The 27,445-nt window shown below is 41.0% G+C and overlaps 2 protein-coding genes across 3 annotated transcripts in view; both read right to left on the minus strand.

Moving 5' to 3' along the window:
- The window catches only part of rpa1 (replication protein A1), a 45,612-nt gene extending 39,981 nt beyond the window's left edge, over positions 1 to 5,631 (minus strand). Inside the window, exons 1-6 of one of the 2 annotated variants that reach the window (XM_088346265.1) lie at positions 5,447 to 5,631; positions 5,165 to 5,212; positions 4,443 to 4,521; positions 4,254 to 4,362; positions 2,813 to 2,901; positions 2,657 to 2,740 (exon numbers count right to left, since the gene is read on the minus strand). In XM_088346265.1, coding sequence (XP_088202391.1) covers positions 2,657 to 2,740; positions 2,813 to 2,901; positions 4,254 to 4,362; positions 4,443 to 4,521; positions 5,165 to 5,212; positions 5,447 to 5,476 — 439 coding nt within the window. In that variant the 5' untranslated portion in view covers positions 5,477 to 5,631. The remainder of the gene's footprint in view (positions 1 to 2,656; positions 2,741 to 2,812; positions 2,902 to 4,253; positions 4,363 to 4,442; positions 4,522 to 5,164; positions 5,213 to 5,446) is intronic. The other variant, XM_088346266.1, reaches the window with a different exon arrangement.
- Positions 5,632 to 8,391: 2,760 nt separating this feature from the next.
- Positions 8,392 to 27,344, minus strand: serpinf2b (serpin peptidase inhibitor, clade F (alpha-2 antiplasmin, pigment epithelium derived factor), member 2b). Its single transcript, XM_088345830.1, has 9 exons — positions 26,940 to 27,344; positions 26,650 to 26,720; positions 26,516 to 26,575; positions 22,418 to 22,670; positions 17,603 to 17,746; positions 17,335 to 17,523; positions 17,133 to 17,275; positions 14,460 to 14,664; positions 8,392 to 9,120 (listed from the first exon to the last, which is right to left on the minus strand). The coding sequence occupies exons 2-9, from the start codon at positions 26,701 to 26,703 to the stop codon at positions 8,768 to 8,770; spliced, it is 1,401 nt and encodes a 466-aa protein (XP_088201956.1). The 5' UTR covers positions 26,704 to 26,720; positions 26,940 to 27,344; the 3' UTR covers positions 8,392 to 8,767.
- Positions 27,345 to 27,445: the final 101 nt, after the last annotated feature.

Here is a 27,445-nt window from a genome sequence, read left to right on the forward strand (position 1 = left end):
CCCTATGTCCTAGAAGCATCATTTTTGCTGGGGACGCATAGTCTCAAATCAACGTGCGTCCCCGGGACGCAACTTTTTTGACAAAAAAATTGTCATTATTACCAGATTACATTTTTTTTTTTTTAAACAAAGATTTACCGCACTCCAAACTTTTCGTCAGGCAGATCCAGCAGATGTTGTTTTGGTCTCGCGGTTCGAGTTTTTGTCTGCACGCCGATCTCGAGTTGTGTGGTGAAAAGTCCGTCTCTTTTTAGAGAACCGGCTTTTTTGGCTCAACTCATTCAAGAGATCCGGTTCTCAAACGGCTCACTTGCTTTGATGCATTATATTACGAATGATGATGTTGTATAAAGAAGTTAAGAAAAAAAGGAAGTATAAAAGGAGAAAATGAAAAAAAGACAGGTTTGTGGTTATCCCTTTAATCGGTATATTACCAACAATAATTTGATGCAGAAAATGAATTCATAATTTGATGATTAAAACTGAATTAATATATAGATTTTTATTATACATTTTACAATTTCAACCTGGATAACACTAAATTTTGGGGACCCATAGATCTCTGTTGGGACCCATAGATTTATGAGCATGCGAGTCCCAGGGTTTCATCACTTTTTAGAGGTAAAATGAACACTGATCTATAGAAATCCCTACAAAAATGTATCGTTTGACATGTCCCTGGATTTATGACAAGAATGCTGCCATCTGGTGGTTGATATGAGGTACAAACCATCAGAGGTTGTTTTAGGCGGCTTATGGGATTGTTTAATTTACTAATATATATATATATATATATATATATATATATATACACACACATATAGATTTTTTTTAAACGACTTTTAAATTCAGCAATATTCTTGGACATCTGCCAAATGTAAAAAATATGCCACTAAATTAAAAAAAAAAAATACAAGAGCCAAATTATGTGGCACTGTAGATATGAAAACGTCTGTAACCAATTTATTTACATGTTCAAGTACTATTCTTGTACATACATATATATATATATATATATATATATGAATATATATGTATTGTAAATAGTTCTAATAAAAAATACTTAAGTCTTATGAAGCACACAAATGTGCTCATTTTAAATTGTATACGACATATAATAGCTAAAAATAGGTATTTTTATTTCAGTGAAAAAAAATAATAATCAAAGATTACTTTAGGGATTTTTTTGACCTCGTTTTACCCTAAAATACGTTTAAAATGTAACATATAGAGGGAAAAATATCAAAATGTATTAAATTCAGTCAGGCGAGCTTATTTAAAGCAAACCTTTGAATTTGAAGCACTGAAATGAATGCAAGCAAAAGTACCGGATTATAAAACACACCTTAAAACCCCTAATGGGCCAGAAATTTGCGCTTTATAACACGGTGCGCCTAAAAGAACTGAAAATACGGTGGATAAACTTAAAAATGCATAGTTGCAATTAAATGCTGTGGCTACAGTAACTGCTGCGCCTTTAAGCAAAAAAGTGGTCTTTGAGTGCTCTGTTAGGGTAAACATGTTAATTGTACGAACATGCTTGTTACATTTCAACCAATGACGAAAGAGATTCTTATAATAACTAAAATGCAACAATGGAATTTTCTTTATACAACTATTTGAGAGCATTTTATTGAGTAGTTTGCTTTTTTTTTAAATGTGTACAGTGGAACCTCGGTTTTCGAACGCCTCTCAGTTCGAACAAATCGGTTCTCGACCAAAAATTTCGAGATATTGAGATTTTGAAAAATAATAATAATATAATAATTTCCTTTGTATTGTCATTCTTTGTAACAATGTACACAGAACGAAATGTCGATACACCTGACCCGTTGTAGCGAGCCGATGCAGCCGCAGCCAACAGAGGGCGCCGCCATATTACCAATTAGGTATGAGTCGGCCGAGGCGCGAACCAGCGACCTCCCAGTCTCAAAGCGGGCACACAAAAAGTCTGTATGATTAGGAGATAGTGTAAAACGTGGAGGCAACTTGTTTAGGGAAGCACGTTATCATAACATTAGCTTGTCAACCTGACTAATTCAGGAGTGCCAAATAGTTTTTGGTTAAACGTCATTCATTAGCCGTCTAGCTGGCGAGAAAGGGAATACTTTGGAGTGAGGACAGCAAATAGGGGCGGCAGTGGCTCAGGAGGTAGAGCGCTCGTCTTGGGATCAAGAGATCGCAGTTCAAATCCCGGCTCCTCCGTAACTCCTCCGTGTTACATGTCGAAGTGTCCTTGGGTAAGACAGTGAACCCCTAACACCCCCAACAAGCAGGTTAGCGCCTTACATGGCTGCGCGGCCGCTATTGGGAAATGTGAAGCACACTGTAAAGCGTTTTGGGAAGTCTTGACTTGAAAAGCGCTATAGAAATGCAGATCATTTCATTTTCACAGTAACCATTTATGAATTAATTTTAGTGGTGAAACCAGATGTCATGTTAATTTATGTTCTATGAAATAAATGATTTCAGTCTTAAATTTATTTTTATGCAACCCCCTCTTGACTGTAGTTTTAATTTCATGCGCCTTATAGTCCAGTGAGCCTTATATTTGAAAAATATACCACAGAAGACCATTTTCAGAAGTGCACCTAATAATCCGGTGTGCCTTATAGTGCAAAAAGTATGGGAAGTGTTCCAGGCAAGTAGCACTTACTGTCATTTCCGATTTGAGCCTGGAGCGGAGGACGGCTGACGGGGGCGGCCGGTGGTGGGGCCTGTTGGGGGGCTTTTGCCTGTCCTGCAAGCACAATCATTTGAGACACATCAACTACTAAATTGCAAACCACTTTAAGTGACGTCCAAGCTTTACCGTCACTGTAAGGAGTCGGGTTGCCGATCCGACCGTTGACGTCTGCTGCAGGCCTCAGGACCTCGAGCTCCAAGATGATTACCACGCGCCTGACAAAAAGATTACAACAGAACACAAATTCATCCTCTATAGTATTGAAGTTGGAGAATATTTTACATTCTAGATTTATGTTCACCATTTAAAGAAGGCTACAAAAATGAAATAAGTATTGAAAAAAATAATTACCGTAAATTACGGACTATAAGCCGCTACTTTTTCCCCAAACGTTCAACCCTGCGGCTTATTCAGTGATGCGGCCAATTTATGTAATTTTTCCAACAGCCGCTAGCGGCGCTCGAGAACAAAAGGTAAGACCGGTGGAATATATGCGCCGAGGAAGACTGCAACTTCTTAGCTTGTGCACAAATTAAATTAGCGTAGACATATCCTCATCATGCAAATTGCAAAAAGAAAGCCACATGACGCAGCTAAACGCAATCGAGCAGTCTGATAGAGAAGGAAACAGAGCTACAGCACATTAACTTTATTTTGCGAGCGTGTTGCTAGTTTTGAATATGGAAGCGTGGGACGACGTCTGTATGAAAAAGTCTCTTTCCCATACTGAAGGAAGACGACTTTGATGACGTCAGTTATAAGCAGGAAGATGAGGAAGGTTTACCGTGATTTCTACATGTACGGTATGTTTTTTTAACAGACCCGTTTACTGTGTTGCGAGCGTGTTGCTACCCTTCACAGGCACGGTTTGGGATGAAAGTTATATTATTATTATTAAAGCTTTGAAAACTCTCGGTGTACAGTCTTTCTTTGTAAATATGTGTAACTATGTATAATATGTATTTGCAACGGTATATTTTTGTAATGTATTTATTTTAGAGACTTATTCTGATATGTTTTCCACGGGCGAATCAAAGAAGGGGCGAAAACCACGGGGGCTGACGGGAAGTGGAGTAAAGGTGAGACGTGTTTGTGGACGCAGCGGACAATAGTGGATATATATTTTTCCCACCCTGACCTTTGGAAATATACATTTTTCCCCCTTGGATTATTTTCAACGGGACCCGGACTCTGCAGGTCTGCATCAAATCTTGAGTACCGGTATCATTCTCCGTTCATTTTCCCGGCTGTGGTTTTTGAACCGTGTACTCTATATTCAGTTACAATCGCGGGACTCAAAGTCGGGTTTGGGTTAATATTGTGAATGTGATACTTGTTTTAAAGTGGGCGCATGCGGCTTATATACAGGTGCAGCTTGTGTAAGTGTAAAAGCCGTTATCCTCTTTAAATGTGGTGGGTGCGGCTTATGATCAGGTGCGCTCTATAGTCCGGAATTTAGGGTATTTGTAAGCATATGAACCAACCTAACATCGGAGCGAAATAATCCCAAAGTCATGTACCTAAATAGACACAATCAAATATTTAAACATTGTAGGAGAAATATTACCGTCCATCCTTAAGAATATTGGTCACATGTCTCTTAAGAAGTACAACGCAGTTGGGGGCCAGTAGATTGTTTTCGGCCATGCTATTGAGTTGAGTGCAAAGCATGAACGCTGCACAAAGACAAAAAAAAAAACATGACATGTTGAGTTAAAAAGGAGCTAGTATATAACCCCAAAAATGCCATACTTACAGGACATGGTGTGTCGTCCATCGCTCATCATCACCCGAAAGCGAGCTGGGCCGCTTCCTCCCTCGATTTTACGGATGCTCTGAAAGAGGCGGCTTGGTAAGATACTCAAAAAAGGGAGAGGCTAGGAAGATCCCAGCTATTTTGGATGAATGGATGAAAATAGTGGCTCACATGACCAGTTCAAATTTACAGTAGCTTATTTCACACAAAAGTTAAATTTTAGAAGCATCGACTTTCCTTGGCTTGCACACACCTTAAATATATACTTTGTTATTATTATTGAACCGACACTATCAACTATTATTGAATATGTGTTATTGGATACATATTATGGGCAGCAAGGCGGCGCAGAGGTTAGTGTATGTGTGCCCTGCGACTGACTGGCAACCAGTTCAGGGTGTCCCCGGTCCAGTGCCCAAAGATAGCTGGGATGGGCTCCAGCACCACCGCGACCCTACTAAGGATAAGCGGTGCAGATAATGGATGGATGGATGAAATTAATGACAAAATTAATAACATGTGCTATAACAGTTGAAATTAGAGTTTTCTTCCCCATTTTTAATAGTGTATTTGTTTGTTAGCACTCAACTGCAAGTGTTTACGCTTGGTGCCATTTTCTGAGGGAAGAGGGACAATCGTATGTTTTTGTTTCTTAAAAAAATGATGCAACAAAGAGTGAAACATTGGAAGAATATCATTAAAAATAATACACACATACGTACCACTAATTGGAGAACGGCGTCATTTCCACCTTTCCCACTGGACAAGGCCTGGACAAACCAAGTTAGTCTCGTTAACAATACCCGTTGATTTACAACGCATTTAAACCATTTTTAAACAAACATTCGTCCTAATTTGTGAGACTGACCCACAAAAAGAAGTTAAAACAACGTTAAGACATTTACACGGTGCATATGTTTACTGACGTCTTAAGCTAGTTTCCCCTTTGACGTTTATCGTTTAAGAAACCGTAAAAAGAACACAAAAGGAAAAGCTTGCCATACCTCGATCGCTCCGTCTGTTAGCGTAATCATTTCTGAAGATGTTGTTTTCAATTATTATAAATAATAACAGAATTAGGACTGTCCGCGTCTTCGTCCTCTCTGTTTGTGAACGTAATGGTTTGTGAGACAACCCGCCAACCGCTTCGACTGTCCCGCCAAACTACGTTACTTCCGGTTTCCGCTTCCTATTACTGATCCTGGTGCAGTTGTGCCGGGCACTAAATACGCCAAGAGGAAGGGAAACTGACTACAGATCAGTAACTTCAATAACCCAGATCGTGTGACGTTTCTAACTAGTCATCAACACGAACATAAGAAACTCGTATAATTTTATTCATAAACATCATTTTTATTTTTAAATAAAATTATCTTCAAGATCTTCAAATACAATTTAAGTTACTTAGGATCCCATTTTTAAAAATATATGGCTGTAGACTTGTGAATCAAGCAGCTTATAATATTGAGATTTTGAAAAAGTCTATGATTAGGATAGTGTAAAACGTGTAGGCACGTTATTAGCTATATTAGCTCTTATCATAACATTAGCTTGGTTAGGCTGGTTAGGGTTAGGCTGGTTAGGGTTAGGTTGTTTAGGGTTAGCCTGGTTAGGGTTAGGGTGGTTAGGGTTAGGCTGGTTAGGGTTAGGCTGGCTGGGTTTAGGGTGGTTAGCAGTGGGGTCAAACGGGCGGCCCACGGGCCGGATCAGGCCCATTAAGGGACTGAATGAGGCCTGCGAAACAACGCTCAGATAAGTGCAAGAGAAAAACGAGCAGCACGTTGAAAAATATCCCCTAGATGTCGCCAAAGCCAGGCGCCTCTCACAAATGCTTCACTTGTATTTCTCTCTTTCTCTTCCACCCTCTTACTCTCTCTCTCTTTTTCTCTTTATTTATTCCTCTGTCTCTTTCTCTGTCTTTTTACCTTCGTTTGCTCTCTCTTCCTTTTTTCCTTTTCTCTTCCTTTTCTCCCTCTCTTGCTTTCCACTTCTCTCTCTCTCTCTCTCTCTCTCTGTCCCACCCTCTTTACTTTTCTCTCCTTCTCTTTCCCTTACATTTTTTATCTCTTTTTTTCTTTTTCCTTAATCTAAAAGTCCGGCCCCTGAGAGAATGTATGTTCTATCGTGTGGCCCCAGAGTTAAAAGGCGTTTGAAACAGTGTAGAGTATGAACCCTCGTGTTGTCTTCATTTTAAAGGGACAGTGAATTGGCAGGTCCAAATTGTCCCTAGGTGTGAATGAGCGAGTGAGTTGTCTGTCCCCGTGTGCCCTGCGATTGGCTGGCAACCAGTTCAGGGTGTCCCCTGCCCACTGCCCGATGATTGCTGGAATGGGCTCCAGCACCCCCGCGGCCCTACTGAGGATAAGCGGTGTAGCTAATGAGATGAGTGTGTAATATTTAAGGTTCAAGTTTTGTTTATTTGAAAAGGGACAAGTATGCTCCGTAAAGTCATTTCACATACTCTAACATTTGTGAAGCACATTGTAAAGTGCTTTGGGAGGTCTTCATTGACTTGAAACGTGATATATAAATGCAGACCATTTACATCACAGGTGTCAAACAGGCGGCCCGCGGGCCAGATCAGGCCCGCTAAGAGGTTGAATCCGGCCCGCGAGACAACACTCAGAGAAGCGCAAGAGAAAAACAAGCTGCAGGTTGAAATAGATAGATAGATAGATAGATACTTTATTCATCCCCGAAGGGAAATTCACTTTTCCAGCAGCATCCCTGAGCTGAGAACAATCGAAAATAACACGGGAGCTGCTGGAGTGGCTGCCATTCGTGACGGCGCCGGAGAAACGATTCAATTTGAATCATGTACAAACAACAAACAATTGAATCATGTACAAGAAACGATTCAATTTGAATCATGTACAAACAAACAAACAATTGAATCATGTACAAACAAACGAACAAAATATTTATGTTTCAATAAGTGGAGTGTTAATAAAATGGGGGGAAAATAATTTCTGATACTGATATAACCAGGTAAAACTAATTTTAAGTTACCTGTCCAAATGAATGTTGTGCCATCTCACCTTTCCCACTCTCTCTCCTGCAGTTGACTTGCTGCTGCTCGCTCCTGAAACTTTATCAAATAGTCCAAAATTTTACCTCATCTTCTCCGCTCACCTCGTCGTCCTCTTCTCCTTCCACTTCCTCCAACGACACGACGCTGAGCGCATCTCGCTAAACATAGCGCTTTTCAAGCCAATGAAGACCTCCCAAAGCGCTTTACAATGTGCTTCACATTTACCCATTCACACACTCACTCACACACCAATAGGGAGCCAGCCACCTGCTTATTGGGGGCATTAGAGATTCGGTGTCTTGCCCAAGGACACTTCGATATATAACACGGAGGAGCCGGGAATTGAACCTGCGACCTCTTGATCCCAAGATGAGCGCTCTACCTCCTGAACTAATGCAATTGTAAAGGTCTTCAGCGCTACCATTGCAGACCATTGACTAATTTACCATTTAATAATAAAAAGGTTATGAAGGAAGTGATGGGTGTGGCCTCAAACCTCCGTATGGTCCATGATGTATCCGACCGTCTGGGACTTCCGGTCCATGTTGTCTAATGGCGATCCACAAAAGGTGACGGGACTGTTCTCTGTGGTGCCGTATCCGATCATGATTTCCTTGATGTCTGTGATAACTGTCCAAATGAATATGTCAACTTGATTTTGCCAAAGCCAGGTGCCTCGAACAAAGACACTGTACTTGTATCTCTCTCTCTCCTTTTCTTTCTTTGTCCCGCCCTCTCTCCCTTTCCCTCCCTCTTTCTCTTCTTTCTTTATCTCTCTTTTTCTTTCTCTTTAATCTACTCGTCCGGCCCCCGACAGAATGTTTGTTCTATCGCGCGGCCCCCGAGTTAAAATGAGTTGGACACCCCTGATTTACATTTACACTCGTATCAGTGGCGGAACAGAAAAAACACACAACATTCCAGTCTCGAAATTTTCCGAGTGAAATTGCATATTTATTTCTTCAAATTTCATTGCATAAACAACAATATTCACAGATTATTCCGGATCAACCACGTGTATGTTATTCAGTAAATCATAGATGCGGAATGGCAGAATATATTAAACAGACACATGAAATAAAATCGAGGAGGATGTCCATTTTTTTTTTTGCATCATCGGAGAAAAAAAAAACATGATTTTGCATCGACAGCAACGTTTTGTACTAAAATACTACGACTAAATACCCCAAAAAAATGAAACACAGAATATTTTCCCCACATTTCGGTTGAGCCATCTCGAATTGTTTTTGACCAATCCTCGTGCTCTATTTCTCGTTTGCCCCCCCCGCAGTCCTTACTTGGGCGGACCTCCAAAATCGACCATTTGATTCTTATCGTTTTGCAGCGTGTCTTTATCCAGACTTTTGTTCTCTTTCCTCGGCAGGACGGCCGCGCCGGGGTCGGGATTGTTGACGACGCCCACGAAGACCGGTACTTGCGTTTTATCGTCCAGGAGGGCGAAGACGAAAGGTTGGTTCAGGTAGAAAACGGGATTGGAGGCGCGAGAGATGACGACGGTTGTGGCCGCTGAAGCTTCTGCTCCCTCCTCGTCGATCACCATGGCGGATTTGTGCAGGATGCTGGACACCAGCAGGGGGCCGTCGGCCATGTCGGCCAGGTTGGGGCTGGCGAATATTTCTCCCAGGCCTAGAGTTGTGTACAAAATAAATAGACAATATGGCGTCAGTTATGCACAGGTGGCGGACTCGGGTCTAGTTTCTCAGTCGGGTATTCCAGATCTTAATAGGCTGAAGTTCTAAACACCTTTTTCAGGGCCAAGTTCAAGCAATTTTAAGAAGAATAGAATAGAATAGAATAGACTGATTTTGAGTTTTTCCTTGCCCTAATGTGGGTTTTAGATCAGGGGATGGTGTAAAAATAGTCTGTAGTTTGCAATAGTCTTTGGTCTGTGCAGCCCTTTGAGACTCTTTGTGATGAAGGGCCAAACAAATAAAGAGGACTTGAAGTTTTGGAGTTTTTCCTTGCCCTCATGTGGGTTTTAGATCAGGGGATGGTGTAATAATAGTCTGTAGTTTGCAATAGTCTTTGATTTGAGCAGCCCTTTGAGACTTTTTGTGATTAAGGGCCAAAACAAATAAACAGGACTTGAAGTTTTGGAGTTTTTCCTTGCCCTAATGTGGGTTTTAGATCAGGGGATGGTGTAAAAATAGTCTGTAGTTTGCAATAGTCTTTGGTCTGTGCAGCCCTTTGAGACTCTTTGTGATGAAGGGCCAAACAAATAAAGAGGACTTGAAGTTTTGGAGTTTTTCCTTGCCCTCATGTGGGTTTTAGATCAGGGGATGGTGTAATAATAGTCTGTAGTTTGCAATAGTCTTTGATTTGAGCAGCCCTTTGAGACTTTTTGTGATTAAGGGCCAAACAAATAAAGAGGACTTGAAGTTTTGGAGTTTTTCCTTGCCCTCATGTGGGTTTTAGATCAGGGGATGGTGTAATAATAGTCTGTAGTTTGCATTAATTTGTGGTCTGCCCTTTGAGACTCCTTGTGATGAAGGGACAAACAAATAAGGCCAATTTTTCAGATTTTCCAATATCTTCAATGGAACAAGTCCAATTATTTTTGGTTGACTTAGAGGACTAAAATAAGGTCGCCGTCTTGCAGCTAGCGCATACTCTGGGCTATTTTGAGATATTCAAAGCGGATTAGCTGAGTACAAGCCGGCTGGTGAGCTTCAACTGCTCCACCATTGGGAACCTGCTGAACTATGTTGTGTCAGTGTGGCACTCAAGCTGCACAGTAGCAGACAGGAAGAGGCTGCAGAGGGTGATAGATGCTGCCCAAAAGATCATTGTCAACCTAATTCCTTCCTTGCATGACATTTACAATTTCAGATGCCTGAAGAGAGCAAAGGCATCGTAAAGGACATTCCTCACCCTGGTTTGAATGTATTCAGCCTGCTACTTTCTGGTAAGCAGTGCCGATCCATTCAAGCCAAAACAAATAGACTCGGAGACAGCTTCTCCTAAAAAGCTGTCGTTTGTTCTTACAATTCTTTCACAAGATATCCATTTCTTTTTATTTCCTGACATATTTTGTCGCATAATATGAACATTTTTGGGGGCTTATTGAGTTGGTTGCACTGTATTTAATCACATTTTTTAGTGGAAGTACAATGTTGGCAACACGATTCACTTGATTTCATTGAAAATTATTTGAATGCAACACAAACTTTTTCTGTTTTTTTTTTCTACTTTTTTTTAAAAATTCCTTTAAAAAAAATCTCATTGTGTTTATTTTTTCCGAGCTGTTTCTTTTTTCTTTCTGTTCTCTTTTTACTTTTTTTCCTACATTTCTTTCTTTTCGCTTTGTCTGGCTTTTTTTCTAAATGTTTCCTTCTTTTTTTCTCTTCCTTTTGTTTCTTTTTTTCTCAGCTTTTCACTACCTTTTCATTTTGGTATATTTTTCTTTCTTGTTCTATTCCCCCCTTCCTTTAAGTCATTTTGTGCATAATTTTACATAATATTTGGTCATGTTGGGATGAAAGAAGCAGAAACAACCTGAAGAGCCGTTTAGGACCCGAAAGAGCCGGATTCTTTTAGTGAGCCGAGCCGAAGAAGCCGGTTCTCGACAAACTCTACTAACTTTACTCAACTTCGTTCTACTCTGACTCGACTTCAAAATACCGCATTTAGGACACAACGTCAGGGGAACCCGTGTATTTTTAGTTGTAACTTTGACTTAAGTCGCTTCTTAATAAGTAATTTTGAGCCCTGATTTTTGTGCGCCGGCTAGATTTTCTTGTGCGCTGAGAATGTGCGAGCAGTGCGCAATTGCGCACGCGCGCAGCTTAGAGGGAACACTGCCTATGGGTCATATGATAATCTGTATTCGCGCTGTAAAAAAGCAATTATCTGTAAATAACGAATATTCATCATTGATCGCTGCCATACTAGTTGCTGCCTACTGGGTTTTCATATTGTGTTGTGTGATTTTAAATATATATGTGTATATCGGGGACAGTTCTGAGGTCACAAGATCGAACCTGTGGAGTTTGCATGTTCTCCCCGTGCCTAGGTGGGTTTCGTCCGGGCACTCCGGTTTCCTCCCACATTCCCAAAAACATGCATGTCAGGTTATATGGCCAGTTCAAATTATCCCTAGGTGTGAATGGACGAATGAGGAACTGGTTGCTAGCCCTGCGATTGGCTAGCAACCAGTTCAGGGTGTCTCCTGCCCACTGGGATGGCAGCTGGGATGGGCTCCAGCATCCCCTTGACCCTACTGAGGATAAGCGGTGCATATAATGGATGGATGGATGTGTATATCGAGACCGGGTGGAAACATTGGTGGGCCTGGAAAGGGATGGGCACCACCAGGCTGTACTTGCTCAAGACACACCGCGGGAAATAGAGACCATACAACCCAAGTGGTTAAGGGATCCAGCTTTTTTAATTTAATTTTATATTTTTTGCGTGTTTTTCACAGCATCTGTGACTAAATTGGTTAAAATAGAATGTTAATATATATATTAATATATAATATATCGCAGGTCTAAAATATAATATTACTAATAGTAGTTTAGGAGGTAAAGTGCTCGGCTTAGGATCAAGAGGTTGCAGGTTCAATTCCCGGCTCCTCCGACATGAGGGAGGGAATCCTTTTTTTTTTTTAAGCATTTTGAAGGTGTGTTGCCACTTTGTGGTTCTACATTTGCGGTTTCAGAGCTTCGCAGGTCTAAAAAATAATAATACTAATAGTAGTTTAGGAGGTAAAGTGCTCGGCTTGGGATCAAGAGGTTGCAGGTTCGATTCCCGGCTCCTCCGACATGAGGGAGGGAATAATTTTTTAATTTTTTTTAAAGCTTTTTGAAGGGGTGTCGCCACTTCGTGGTTCTACATTTGCGGGTTCAGAGCTTCGCAGGTCTAACAAATAATAATACTAATAGTAGTTCAGGAGGTAAAGTGCTCGGCTTGAGATCAAGAGGTTGCAGGTTCGATTCCCGGCTCCTCCGACATGAGGGAGGGAATATTTTTTTTTTTTTTGAAGGGGTGTCGCCACTTCGTGGTTCTACATTTGCGGGTTCAGAGCTTCGCAGGTCTAAAAAATAATAATACTAATAGTAGTTTAGGAGGTAAAGCGCTCGGCTTGGGATCAAGAGGTTGCAGGTTCGATTCCCGGCTCCTCCGACATGAGGGAGGGAATCTTTTTTTTTTTTTTAAGCATTTGAAGGGGTGTCGCCACTTCGTGGTTCTACATTTGCGGGTTCAGAGCTTCGCAGGTCTAAAAAATAATAATACTAATAGTAGTTTAGGAGGTAAAGCGCTCGGCTTGGGATCAAGAGGTTGCAGGTTCGATTCCCGGCTCCTCCGACATGAGGGAGGGAATCTTTTTTTTTTTTTTAAGCATTTGAAGGGGTGTCGCCACTTCGTGGTTCTACATTTGCGGGTTCAGAGCTTCGCAGGTCTAACAAATAATAATACTAATAGTAGTTTAGGAGGTAAAGTGCTCAGCTTGGGATCAAGAGGTTGCAGGTTCGATTCCCGGCTCCTCCGTGTTATATGTCGAAGTGTCCTTGGGCAAGACACTGAATCCCTAATGCTTCCGATAGCAGGTAGTTGCCTTGCATGGCTGACGCTGCTATCGGTTAGTCAGTGTTTAAAAAGGAAAAGTGTGAAGCACATTGTAAAGCGCTTTGGGAAGTCTTTGTTGACTTGAAAAGCGCTATATAAATGCAGACCGTTTACATTTACATTTAAAAATGAAAAGGAAGGGGCGTCGCTACTTCGTGGTTCCACGTTCGCGGGTTCAGAGCTTCGCAGGTCGAAAAAATAATAATAAAAAAATACAATTAAAAAATAAAAAGAATGTTTTTTTTTAAAGCATTTTTGAAGGGGCGTCGCTACTTCGCGGATTTTCACTTTTCGCGGGTGGTTTTGGTCCCCATTAACCGCAATAACCGAGGGATTACTGTATTCATACAGTGCTGTTCAAAATAATAGCAGAGCAACTATGTGACGAATCAGAATATCTCAGGTTTTAGTGCATTTGTTATTGTTACATGCCAAACAAGTGACCAGTAGGTGGAGTAGATTCTCAGAAAACAAACAAGACCCAGCATGGCCCAACACCATAGTAGGAGAAACATACCCAGACCATGATACTTGTACCACCATGCTTCACTATCTTCAATGTGTCCTGAGGGTTTTCCTCAAATGCATCTTTATTCTGTGCTGGCTTAATCATCCTTAAATAGGCGTCACCTAATTCAAACCAGTTTAATTAACCCAGAGATTTGTAGGCACACTGCAATTTCTTATGATCACACCACTTTGAACTATTCACCTAATTGCACAGCCTTCGGAGCATCTCATTATGAATGCTGGGTCTTTTTTTGTTTTCTGATAATCTTCTGCACCTACTGGTAACTTGTCTGGCATGTAACAATAACTTTAAAAGCCAAAAAGCTAAAATAATGGAATTAATAATTCCCTATGTTTTCCAGGATTATTAATTCCTAAATAAATTGGTGCAAAATGCTTAGTTAATTTGATTATTATTGATAATATATTGTAAAAAAAAAATCTGAGGTGTCGTTAGGTAGCTAAAAGAGCCAGCTTTTCTCAGTGAGCAGAGCCAAAAAAAAGCTGTTTTTCTAAACAGAGCGGTCCTCTTGGATGCAACCAGTAGGATACGGTGATGCTTCTCATGCCACCTGAGCAGGCATGTCAGCGTCATTTTCATGCACTTTTTTCCCTTGATTTATTGGGTGATCTATAGAGTCAGCCGGCCAAGAAACATGGCACTGGCAACAATTTCAAGCATTTCATCTAAAATTCAAGCATTCTCCGGCCCTCGAAAACTCAACCTTAAAATTCAAGGATTTTAAGCACCCGTACGAACCCTACATTTAAGCCAGTTCTCTCTATCCAAAACTACTGAATAAAATAAGTGTAGCATTGCGTCGCTTATAATTTCCTGACCCTGTTGTGAAGGTTTGCAGAAAAATAGTCCGCTAAAAATGGCTTACCCATTTTGGTGAAGACCTCTTCCAGCTGCTGAGCGTACTCCAGCTTGAATTTCGGTACTTTCACGTGAACGGCTCTTTGTTTCGGCAGACGGGCGTAGATGCTGGAAATATTCAGTTTGGGAGCTAGCGAAGAGATGTTCAAATGTCCGGACATGGGCATGACCACCAAAAAGCTCATTCCATTCACAAACGGGAAGCTTGCTACCTGCATGGAGAAAAGAAAACTGGAGATAAACATTTAAATCTTTGGGCTGGAGGAAGATTTATTTGCGATGGTGTTTTTATGGCAGGCTATTATGACAACTACATTTGCGGAATTGCAGGCTAGCAATTTATAGAATTTATAGTTTTCGCAACAGTTTGAGAAGACATTCCAGACATTAGTTTAAACTCTGATTTATATGGTTACAGTTGAAATAACATTGGCTTTATTTTCAAGACATTTGGATGATTCTAAAATTTAGGATTACATTTCATTACATTTATATTTCTGTTCGTAGCGCAGTGCTTCTCAATTATTCAGTGTCAAGGCCCCCATGGGAAGAAGAGTTGGCTTTTGGAAGGGGCTTTATCCCCGTATTGTTTACCTGTCTTCTCATCCCAGTTCAATATTGTTTTCAAATTTTAACTTGAGGGTCTTCTATATTTTGTGTCAACACTTCACACTCTATGCAGAGGGCTAATGCTCAGTGTAAGCCAGAGGTGTCCAAATATTTGAGAAAGCGGAGGCTGAAAATGTGTGAGGGCCAACTATTCAGCCCGGAATTCTTTGAAAATAAATTGACGCTCCGTGACAGGTTTGCAGTGCTAGGCGCTCAGTGTCACAACCTCGTAGCTCGCCTTTGTAGCATTTTCATTTGACTCGCAGGGTCTCGTGAAAAAGCGCTGCTGTGCCGTGAAAACAGCTTCCATTTGCTTCACCTTTTCACAGCATTCATTTCCAATAATCTTTTTGTCGTCAGCATGTTTCGTCTGACAGTGCCCCTGTGATATTATATTTTACTTGAAAACAGTCACAATCTCTTGGCAAATTAGGTAGACTAAGTTGTTTCGATTTGGTGAAAAAATATTTCAACTGTAGGCGGCGGCAGTCACAGTCAACTTTCCTTTTTTTTAATTTATAGTCGCCATGTCGGAAATAGGGTGTGCTAAAATTCTGACAGAAAACCAAGGGCAAGGTGGCCAAAAGGCTACTGCCATCATCTGGTGAAATTGTGATTTTCTTTTTAGTAGAAACTTATTTCATACTGCGGTCAACATTACTGGCGGGCCAAATATTAATTAATTTTATGACAGATTCCACAGGCTAGTAAATATTTCATCACAGGCCGTAACTAGCCCCAGGGTCAAACTTTGGACATGGCTAGTATAAACAAAACTTCTTCACCACGAGCGCACACTCTGAAAATGAGAGCGCTACTGCCCCCTAGTGCAGTGAGGGTGCGATTGCATGTTATTCTTGAACCAAAAATTAAATACCCTAAGGTCACACTGAGGGAGGCTTGTGCCCAATGTTCCCTGTAATTTTCCTTACGGGTCTGAGCGTTCACACAAAGTCGGTGAGCAACGCTTGAAACTACAGTGAGCAACCATAATCCCAAGTGTGGCAAGATAATTCATTATCAAACATGTCCAAAACTTGACATCACGTTACATTTTGCTGAGTTTCCGGCAATGCAAAATGATTTTTCTCTTTTGAATGAATTGACTCATGTACGATTGCAAAGGTTGTATGGCCTACAAACGTCGTTTGTTCTTACAATTCTTTCACAAGATATCCATTTCTTTTTATTTCCTGATATATTTTGTGGCCTTATATTAATTGTTAATTTTTGGGGGCGTATTTAGTTGGTTGTAAGATACAGAACTGTACTTAATCACATTTTTTTTGTGGAAGTAAAATGTTGGCACCAAGATTCACTTGATATCATTGGAAATTATTTGAATGCAATACAAACTTTTTCTTTTTTTGAAATGAAATGAAATGAAATGAAATGAAAATGTGTTTTCTTTTTAAATTGCTTTAAAAAAAATCTCATTGTGTTTATTTTTTCCGAGCTCTTACTATTTTTTTGTTCTCTATTTACTTTTTTCCTACATTTCTTTCTTTTCTGGCTTTTTTTCTAAATTTTTCCTTCTTTTTTTCTCTTCCTTTTGTTTCTTTTTTTTTCTCAGCTTTTCACTACTTTTTGATTTTGGTATTTTTTTCTTTTTTGTTCTATTCCCCCCTTCCTTTAAGTCATTTTGTGCATCATTTTACTTAATATTCGGTCATGTTGGCATTAAAGAAGCAAAAACAACCTGAAAAACCGTTCAGGACCCGAAAGAGCTGGTTCCTTTTAGTGAGCCGAGCCGAAGAAACCGGTTCTCGACAAACTCTACTAACTTTACTCAACTTCGTTCTACTTCGACTCGACTTCAAAATACCACATTTAGGACACAACGTCAGGGGAACCCGTGTATTTTGACCTTCATGCACTGTAACTTTGACTTGAGTCGCTTCTTAATAAGTAATTTTGAGCCCTGATTTTTGTGCGCTGGCTAGATTTTCTTGTGCGCCGAGAATGTGCGAGCAGTGCGCGTTTGAGAAACACTATCAACATTTCGAACTTGAATCACACCTAACAGTATAAACTTAGAGCATCTTATGACATTTGATGATTCGCGCCTCACCTGAGACTCCAGCTCACTGTCAATAAATAAACTCAAAGGATGTTTGGAGCTCTCCATGACTTCCACGTTGACCATCTGCTTGTCATCCAGGAAGAACGCACCCGTGGTGGTGAAGCGAGGGTCGAAACGGGCTTCCCATTCACCTAGCGAAGGGACATCACCTTTAACCATGGTCTTTTCGCTGACCTGGTCCGAGCTTCACCTTTAAAGTGGACAGCGTTGATCAGCATGAGCAGCATGTTGGGCGGCAACGCGGAAAGGAAGTCGCTCATCTTCCCGTTGGTGGCGTTCTCCACCCAGTCGTTGAGCTGCTTGACGTTCTCCAGGACGGCCGGCTCAGATCTGTACAGGCGCTTGGATTCTTCCAGAAAGTCCTCCTTTGGTTTAAACCCTGAAACATAATGTGATCATTGGGATTAATACCAACAATAATAATAAAACAGCAAAATTCCGGAATATATTTTTAAGACCTTGCCGCAGGAAAATGCGGGTAGCGATTTTCAGGTCGCTGTTTTGGAGCTGCCCAATGATGTTATTGATGGCATGGTGGTAGCAAGTGATGGTGTTGCCATGGAGATGTTTCATCAGCAGCTCTTCGGTCTCATTGACGGCGCCTTGGAAGAAGGTGGTCAAGATTAAATAAATATGATTATTGGCAGCCTAATGTTCGGGGGAACGGCAGGTGAGTGGTTAGCAGATGGGTCCAAATCCAGCTATCAGCCTTCCTCTGCATAGTTTGCATGTTCTCCCTGTGCTTGCATGGGTTTCCTCAAGGCACTTTGGTTTCCTCCCACATTCCAAAGACATGCATGTCAGGCTAATTGGCCGGTCCAAATTGTCCCTAGGTGTGAATGAGCGAGTGAGTTGTCTCTGTGTGCCCTGCAACTGGCTGGCAACCAGTTTGGGGTGTCCTCTGCCCACTGCCTGAAGTTGGCTGGGATGGGCTCCAGCACCCATGCGGCCCTACTGAGGATGAGCGGTACAGATAATGGAGGACAGGTGAATGTCACAATTTCACCAGCTCAGTGGCCTTGGGGTAGGGCGCCTGCAGCGAGACTGGGAGGTTGCTAGTTCGAGTCATACCTAAGACTTACAACATTGCTACCCATTGCCTCCCGGCGCTCGGCATGAAGGGTTGGAATAGGTGGGTTTTCTCACCTAATGACTACCAAGGACAGGTGTTGCAACACGACGATTGGGTATACCTCTCATCTCATGATTTACAGTGCACAGTCCTAGGACTGTGTATGGAAGCTGACCCCTGGTAAAATGGCATTAGGCGATAAAAAGGAAAGATTGGTAGTTGAACTTCAAGAAGAAAGCTCAGAAAATACAGAGAATTACATCTGTTTTTAACCCTTGGTAGGTATTTTTACATAGTTTGTCTTTGTGATGGTTTTGATGATTTATCACCAAAGAAAAAAATCACTGTACAGAAGGCATCACAAAGGCATATATGTATTCGTAGCTAAGGTCCCCTTAACACAGGGGTGTCAAACTCATTTTAACTCGGGGGCCACACGATAGAACAAAAATTCTGTTGGGGGCCGGACTAGTAGATTAAAGAGAAGGGAAGAGAAAAGAAAGAAAGAGAGAGAATGAGAAAGAGAAAAAGAAAGAGAAAAATAAAAAGATAGAGAAAGAGAGGAAGTAAGAAGAGAAAGAAAGAAGAAAAAGAAAGAAAGAAAGAAGAAAAAGAAAAAAAGAAGAGAATGAAAGAAGAGAAAGAAAGAAGAGAAAGAAAGAAGAGAAAGAAAAAGGAGAAAGAAAGAAGATAAAGAAGATAAAGAAAAGAAAAAAGAGAAAGAAAAGAAAGAAGAGAAAGAAAGAAGCGAAAGAAGATAAAGAAAAGAAAAAACAAAGAGAAAGAAAGAAGAGAGAGAAGGGAAAGAGAGAAAGAAAGAAGAGAAAGAAAGAGAAAGAAGAGAAAGAAGAGAAAGAAAAGAAGAGAAAGAAAAGAAGAGAAAGAAAGAAAGAAAAGAATGAAAGAAGAGAAAGAAAGAAAAGAAAGAAAGAAGAGAAAGAAAAGAAAGAAAGAAGAGAAAGAAAAAGGAGAAAGAAAGAAGATAAAGAAGATAAACAAAAGAAAAAAGAGAAAGAAAAGAAAGAAGAGAAAGAAAGAAGCGAAACAAGAGAAAGAAAAGAAAAAACAAAGAGAAAGAAAGAAGAGAAAGACAGAAGAGAAAGAAGAGAAAGAGAGAAAGAAAGAAGAGAAAGAAAGAGAAAGAAGAGAAAGAAGAGAAAGAAAAGAAGAGAAAGAAAAGAAGAGAAAGAAAGAAGAGAAAGAAAGAAAAGAAAGAAAAGAAAGAAAAGAAAGAAAAGAAAGAAAAGAAAGAAAAGAAAGAAAAGAAAGAAGAGAAAGAAAAGAAAGAAGAGAAAGAAAGAAGAGAAAGGAAGAGAGAGAGAAATAAATACAAGTACAGTGCCTTTGTGAGAGGCACCTGGCTTTGTCAACATCATGTTGACATAGTTCAACCTGCAGCTTGTTTTTCTCTTGCGCTTCTCTGAGTCTTGTCTCGCGGGCCGGATTCAATCCCTTAGCGGGCCTGATCTGGCCCGCGGGCCGCCTGTTTGACACCTGTGCCTTAACATTTTGAGTGGTTAGAAGTAAATATAAAAAAATAGGAAATAACAAAATTACAACACTGCAACGTTGTGTAAATTCCATGGTCAAAATACCTTGAAGGTTAAACAACCACCTAGCTTAGCTCCTCCAATATGACTTGACTTCTTAATTTCAATATTTATCCATGCAGTTTAGTATGCCAGACTAACAAATATAAACAAACAGAAAAACAACAACACAATGACGAGTATGATGTCTCTCTTCAGTACTTCCCCATCCCCAATTCCTCCTACCTAATGTGTTCCGCCCCGAACAGCCTTGGTAAAAGTTATGTAAAATCAGATAGGCGCAGTAGAAAAAAAGCATAAGGGTTCTTTGAACTCAACTGAGCAATGTAAACACATAGTAGAAAAATATATTGAACTAAATGTTTAACTTTTTCAAGGACACCTTAAACGATGCACCCCACGTTTAAGTAGAAATTAAAAGTAGACGGCAAATGAAATGATTTACCAAGTAAAATATGATGTATGGACCTTACAGTTTGGGTTTGTAGAAATAAGCAATAACCAGCTGTTTTTTCTCTATTTCTGGAGCGGCCATTTTGAGACTTCTTATTACATCACAGCTTGGTCATCAACTAAGGACTAATAACAGATCTGCTTAAGAAATCTAGAGAACCAAGATTTGTCATTACGTAACCTAAGGCGATCTTAATGTTGATTTCACGTGGCACAAAGAGACAGAGCTGGAAAAGAACCTGTGGGCTTTGATGATCTCATATTCTACAAAAAATAAAAAAGAATCGAAATGCCATGTTTCAACTACAAGGAGACTCTAGATATTAATTAACGCAAATATATTATTACCAAGGGCAGCACGGCGGCGCAGTGGTTAGCGCGTGTGCAGGCACAGGTCTAAGGTCTTGGGAATCTCCTGTGTGGGTTCAAATCCAGCTACCGGACTTTCTGTGCAGAGTTTGTATGTTCTCCTCGTGCTCGCGTGGGTTTTCAAAAGACATGCATTTCAGGTGGATTGGCCGGTCCAAATTGTCCCTAGGTGTGAATGAGCGAGTTGTCTGTCCCTGTGTGCCCTGCGATTGGCTGGCAACCAGTTCAGGGTGTCCCCTACCCATTGCCCGATGATTGCTGGGATGGGCTCCAGCACCCCCGCGACCCCACTGAGGATAAGCGGTGCAGCTAATGAGAGGAGATGAGATATTATTACCAAGGGCAGCACGACGGCACACTAATTAGCGCATGTGCGGCTCAGTTCTGAGGTCATGAGATCGAACCTTCCTGTGCGGAGTTTGCATGTTCTTCCTGTGCTTGCGTGGGTTTCATCCAGGCACTCCGGTTTCCTCCCACATTCCAAAAACATGCATGTCAGGTGAATTGGCCGGTTCAAATTGTCCCTAGGTGGGAATGAGCGAGTGAGTTGTCTGTCTCTGTGTGCCCTGCGATTGGCTGGCAACCAGTTCAGGGTGTCCCCTGCCCACTGCCCGAAGATAGCTGGGATGGGCTCCAGCACCCCCGCGACCCTACTGAGGATAAGCGGTGCAGATAATGGATGGATATTATTACTAGGGAAATGTTTTGGGTTGACTTCTGCTTTAGGACAATCCACTCTGCTGTAAAGCCCTTTATGGGAGCACTGAATTTGCACAGTTTTGAAAAACCATATGCAATTTGCATTTGTGGCTAAAAATGATGGTTTTGATCACTTACTACTTTTTAAAAGGGAACATACTAAGTCATTAAATAATCATTATCTATATGAGTTTGTGGCACTTTCGATTTGTAACACATCCTCAGGGTTGGGTAGGGTTACTTTAACTGGATTACTTTCAATTACTTTTGGATTACTCCAATACCAAATATGCTAATAAAAGACAAAAGAAACTAAATATGAATAAAATGACTAAATTTTGTGCAGGTTTGGGGAGTAACGGGATACATGGAACGGCAAAAATGATGTTGGCAAGCTGTTTGGATTTATTTTTATTTTGTTTCTGTCGCATTTGATGTTAGTTTTGCCGGAGATCAAAGAGATCAAAGCCAGGAGACAAAGCATACCGCGTGTTGTGAGTCATCATTTTATTCATAGTTAGTTTCTCTCTCTCTCTCTCTCTCTCTCTCTCTCATTAGCCGTACCGCTTATCCTCAGTAGGGTCGCGGGGGGGCTGGAGCCCATCCCAGCAATCATCGGGCAGTGGGCAGGGGACACCCTGAACTGGTTGCCAGCCAATCGCAGGGCACACAGGGACAGACAACTCATTCGCTCATTCACACCTAGGGACAATTTGGACCGGCCAATTCACCTGAAATGCATGTTTTTGGAATGTGGGAGAAAACCGGAGTGCCCGGAGGAAACCCACGCAAGCACGGGGAGAACATACAAACTCCGCACAGAAAGTCTGGAGCTGGATTTGAACCCACGACAGGTTCCCATGACATGAACTGTGCCGCACAAGCGCTAACCACTGCGCCGCCGTGCTGCCCTAGTTAGTTTCTTTTGTCTTTTATTAGCATATTTGGTATTGGAGTCATCCAAAAGTCATTGAAAGTAATCCAGTTAAAGTAACCCTACCCAACCCTGCACATCCTGAGATTCAAATGAAAGGTAATCAAAACCGGCAGCTTTATTATCAAATAAATTGTCAGTGCCAGCTTTAATTTCAACGCCTGTGTGTGTTAAAAGAAAGCGGTCACATGCTTACCTAAAGCCAGCTGCGATAGAGCCAAAGTGATGCTGAAGGGCGATATGATGAGGTTGGGCGCTTCGGGCGTTGTTTTGAGATGCTGCAAAAGTTGCAGGCCGAAACTCTGAACGGCGGCGGCGACGGCCTCCCTCGCTTCGGCGCCCTGGCCGATGGTCATGCAGCCCTCTTCTTCGGATGAGTCCTCTTCGCCGGGTGCGCTTGTTGTTCCCACTTGCAGGGCTGGATTAGAGCTGGACGTGTCGTTTTTTATCTGTAATATGTTTTCAGGGGTTACTGAAGGTTATTATCTGGCTTCTGCTCTTTCAGTTTACTATTAATACTCAAAGTTGGTCACCTTTTTTTTTTGCATTTTACAAGTTTTAAAATAGTTTCAAGTACACGTTCTTGAAATATCTTGTTCTAATAATAAACATCACTAGACCTTAGATTTATGTTTTTGACTTGCAAGTCTTGCAAATCAACAATGTTCTTATTATAAGGTAGAATACAAAACACAATCAGGTCCTCTATTGGCATTTTCTACATAGCAAACTTAAATGTAGTAATCCTGCAAAATAGCGAGGTAAAAAATTAAAGTAAATACAAAATAAACATGTTTTCATGTAATAGAATCCCACGGTGACCTCAAACGATGAGGAAAAACCTCATACTCAACATAATGTTGTTGTCACGGTCGCCTTGGTGACCAGTCTGCCCCGCCCTCTGGGCAACAGCTGAAGCAGTTCCACTAATTGTGGGTCTGCTATTTAAGGCTGCATTGTGGGCTCTGCGGTTGCTGGTTCATTACTCTTATACACAATCCCGGTCTGTTATGCTTGTCCTGTTTTAGTCTGTTATGCCATGTCCTGTTGAGTTCGTGCCGGAGGAACTCTGTATTGTTCTGTTTTGCCCCGGAGTATTGGGCGACTTTTATTTTATTAAATAAAACTTATGGATCGTCAACGCATTTGAGTTCTCCCTTCATGCCTCCTGCCTCCGTTCTGGTCCGGTCACCTTCCACTCCACCACGCCTCGTGACAGTTGTAAGCAAAACAAAACAAAACATGAAACTGAGTTTTTCTTTGCCCTCATGTAGGTTTTAGATCAGGGGATGGTGTCATAATAGTCCGTAGCTTAATACTTGACACGAATGGCACAACATTTTGCTCATTTTAAATATATTTCACAACTAGATGTTGCTGTATAGTGTAATCCAATTGAAACCCAGTGCTTAAAAACAAGGAATAAATACAAACGCAAGGAATAAATACAAACTATGGAGACAAGTGACCAAAACGCATCATTTTACATGCTATTTTTTTCCCAGCCTTTTTGAGAATTTAGGTTACCCGCAGCAGCAAAATGACAATTATGTCAGCGCCCACTTGGTGAGGCTCATGTCATGCAGAACAAAGGCTAATTTTTCAACATACGAGTTGAACAAAAAAAAAATACACATTTATTTGATAGAACATGTATTTTTTTATCCCTAAATAAAAATGTAATATTGTTTTTTTAATAAGCAGTTTTCAAACCACCAGGAGGCGATAAATAATACACCAGGGGTCTCGAACATGGTATCCAAGGGCACCAAGGTGCCCCTTAAGCACAGCTGGGGTGCCTGCAGACCTGTTCTGAAACTAATTAGCTCACCATTGCTGGTTCTTTGTGAATTTCTAGTAAAGTTAGTTTTCAACCCAACTTACAATGATTAATCTGGTAATAACATAGTAATAAAAAAAGTTATGCGACAATTGGCGACAAAAAGTAACTTTCAGCTTGAAAAAGGGTGGACACCCCTGTAAAACAATCCGTCCCTTAACACACTTAATTGAATAAATCAGAACTCATTTAAGTTAATGATTGAACCAACTAAACTGCTTTATAGAGTTATAACTTAAAAGTAACCAATACAAAAATAAATCATGTCTCACATATTTGGTGATTTTACACATTCAGAAAAATTACATAAATAAGTTTGCAGAAGCACCGACTATAGCACAGGTGTCAAACAGGCGGCCCGCGGGCCAGATCAGACCAGCTAAGGGATTGAATCCGGCCCGTGAGACCACACTCAGAGAAGCGCAAGAGAAAAACAAGCTGCAGGTTGAAATATGTCAACTTGATGTTGCCAAAGCCAGGTGCCTCCAACAAAGACACTGTGCTTGTTTTTGTTTCTCTCTCTTTTTCTCTCTCTCTCTCTCTCCCTCTTTTCCACCCCTTTTTTCCCACTGTCTGTCTCTGTCTCTTTCACTCTCGGTGTCTCTCTTTTTCTCTTACTTTGTTGCTCTTTGTCTCTTTCTCTCTCTGTGTCTTCTTAACTTCTTTTGCTCTAACTTCCTTTTTTCTTTTTCTCTCTTTTCTCTTTCTCTCTTCCTACCCTTAGCGCTTTCTTTTCTCTTTTCTCTCCTTCTGTCTTTCTATTTCTCTTTGATTTCTTTCTTCCGCTCCCTATCTTTCCCCCTCTCTCACAACTTCTCTTTTTATCTCTTTTGTTTCTCGCGCTCTCTCCCTCTCTCTTTTTCTTTGTCCTTCCCTCTTTCTCTTATTTCTTTGTCTCTCTTTCTCTTTAATCTACTAGTCCGGCCCCCGACAGAATATTTTTTCTATCGTGTGGCCCCCGAGTTCAAGTTAGTTTGACACCTCTGATTTAGAGAGTATGCAATAGAAAAAAGAGCAGCTCACTGTTTTCCTCAATGCCACCCACGCTTAAGGAATTTGTGATTGATTTACATTTATTTATTTATTTTCTCTCTCTCTCTATTTCTCTTTTTTTCCCACCCCTTTTCTCCCACTTTGTCTCTGTCTCTTTCACTCTCTGTGTCTCTCTTTTTATCTTCCTTTGTTGCTCTTGCTCTTTCTCTCACTTTGTTTTTTAACCCCTTTTGCTCTAACTTCCTTTTTTCCTTTTCTCTTTCTCTCTTCATACCCTTCACGCTTTCTTTTCTCTTTTCTATCCTTCTGTCTTTCTATTTGCCTTTAGATTTCTTTACTCCTCTCCCTTTCTTTGTCCCGCCCTCTCTCCTTTTCCCTCCCTCTTTCTCTTATTTCTTTATCTCTCTTTTTCTTTCTCTTTAATCTACTAGTCCGGCCCCCGACAGAATGTTTGTTCTATCCTGTGGCCCCCGAGTTAAAACGAGTTTGACACCCCTGGACTATAGCCTCACACATTCAGGGCATGCTTTCAAAGTATGGTATTTGTGTATCGCGCACACCTCTTATTCTATTTAATGGAAATTGTTCTAAAATTTTGTGAGCTCAAACTTTGCAGTTAGATGCAAAGGGAATCGAACCTAGGACAAGGCGGGAAGAGCACTGATCTTCTCTAGCGTGTTAGTTCGGTTACAACATCGAGACATGTATTTTATTTGTATGAGGAAACGGCACTTCCCTGTAGCATATCTGATCATGATAAAAGTGTTTAAATTTAGGCTTAAAACACACTTATATTCAATAGCTTGTGAATGATGTTGACTTATATTTGCTGTTGATGGCTGTGTATTGTCTGTACACTTCTTGTGATTAGGGCTATACAAATAAACACGACTTGTTTTTAAAATGTTATTTTTATGCATATGATTGATTTCCAAAAGAAACAACTCAATTTTTGTCATTGAAAATATTACAAAATGACAAAAAAGGAAGAGTAATCGTGCGGCACGGCATGGCCTCGAATCCAGCTACCAGCCTTCCTGTGCGGAGTTTGCATGTCAGGTTAATTGGCCGGTCCAAATTGTCCCGAGGTGTGGATGAGCGAGTGAGTTGTTCGTTTCTGTGCGCCCTGCGACTGGCTGGCAACCAGTAGAGGGTGTCCCCTGCCCACTGCCCGAAGACGGTGGGAATGCGCTCCAGAACCCCCGTGACCCTACTGAGGATAAGCGGTGCAGATAATGGATGGATGGAAGAGTAATCGTTGTAAAATAGCAATGATTTTGCATCCGGACACTGAAATAATGAACAGCCATCAGCAAATGACCCCTTGGCAGTAGTTGTAAAACCCATGAATTAAGGGCTCCGTAATATTTATATACCTTAAATCTATGCTTAAATCCCATGACCAAGGATTTGCAATCTATTAATTCAAAGCCATAGAGGCCACAAATGGAAAAATCTGACCTTTTCGCTGGGAGTTAAGGGAATCAGCGGCACCAACGAGGCTGGCTCTTCTCCTGCCACCTTTTTAGAAATCAAATGCTGTGAATTTCAGGCGAAGAACATTAAAAAATTTGAGCGCTAAATGACAAGCTCACCGTCGCTCCTTGATTGTAGAGACAGATGAAGAGGAGTGTCAAACGGAGATCCATGTCTTAATGTAAAGTTGCTGGAAAAGACCATCTTTTTAGTTTAAAACACAGAGTTTCTTAATCCTGCATTCAATTAAAATACATTATCTTGGTGTTTTTGACCAAGAAAACAATATATCTCCAGTTTGGTGAGCTCCAGTGAGATCATGGCCTCGAGTCCAAAAGGTTAACAAAACTCAACATTCAAAATCGCCAATCATGCAATATTTCCAGAACAAGGTGTATTTTCATCTTACCTTAAATTTAAATTAGTGTGATGAGGGGGAAAAAAAACCTGGCGTAGAGTCCAAAAAAAAATGAGTGCGGATGGCAGAATTCCTGAGAGTCAAAGATTGGCTATTGCACGGCCAACGGTTAAAGATCAACCCCCATTGATCGGCGCCTCATTTAAGCCACTATTTGTTTGTAAACGCGGCACGGCAGCGCTCTAGCGTGTACACGTATAAAACCGCCGAAGATATTCATGGAAAATATACAACCGTGCGTCAAATAAGCGTTGTTTCCTGCCTGGAAATATGATCAATATGTTCCATTTGGGAAGTGACGAAATGCGGATTTTGTGTTGAGGGAATAAGAGTGAATCACATTGGGTTTTCCCAAATTTGGCTGGTTGCTCAATGAAGGTTTTCTTTTATTCATGGGAATGGTCACAACCACCATTTGTCAATTATGAGTCGTATTTAAGGAGTATTGACAGAACAGATGACGCTCTTCTGCAAACACGCGTAGGGACTTTGTCCAC

The sequence above is a fragment of the Urocampus carinirostris genome, chromosome 10 (assembly GCF_059441175.1).
Source record: "Urocampus carinirostris isolate Australia breed hairy pipefish chromosome 10, RoL_Ucar_1.0, whole genome shotgun sequence".
NCBI lineage: Eukaryota > Metazoa > Chordata > Actinopteri > Syngnathiformes > Syngnathidae > Urocampus > Urocampus carinirostris.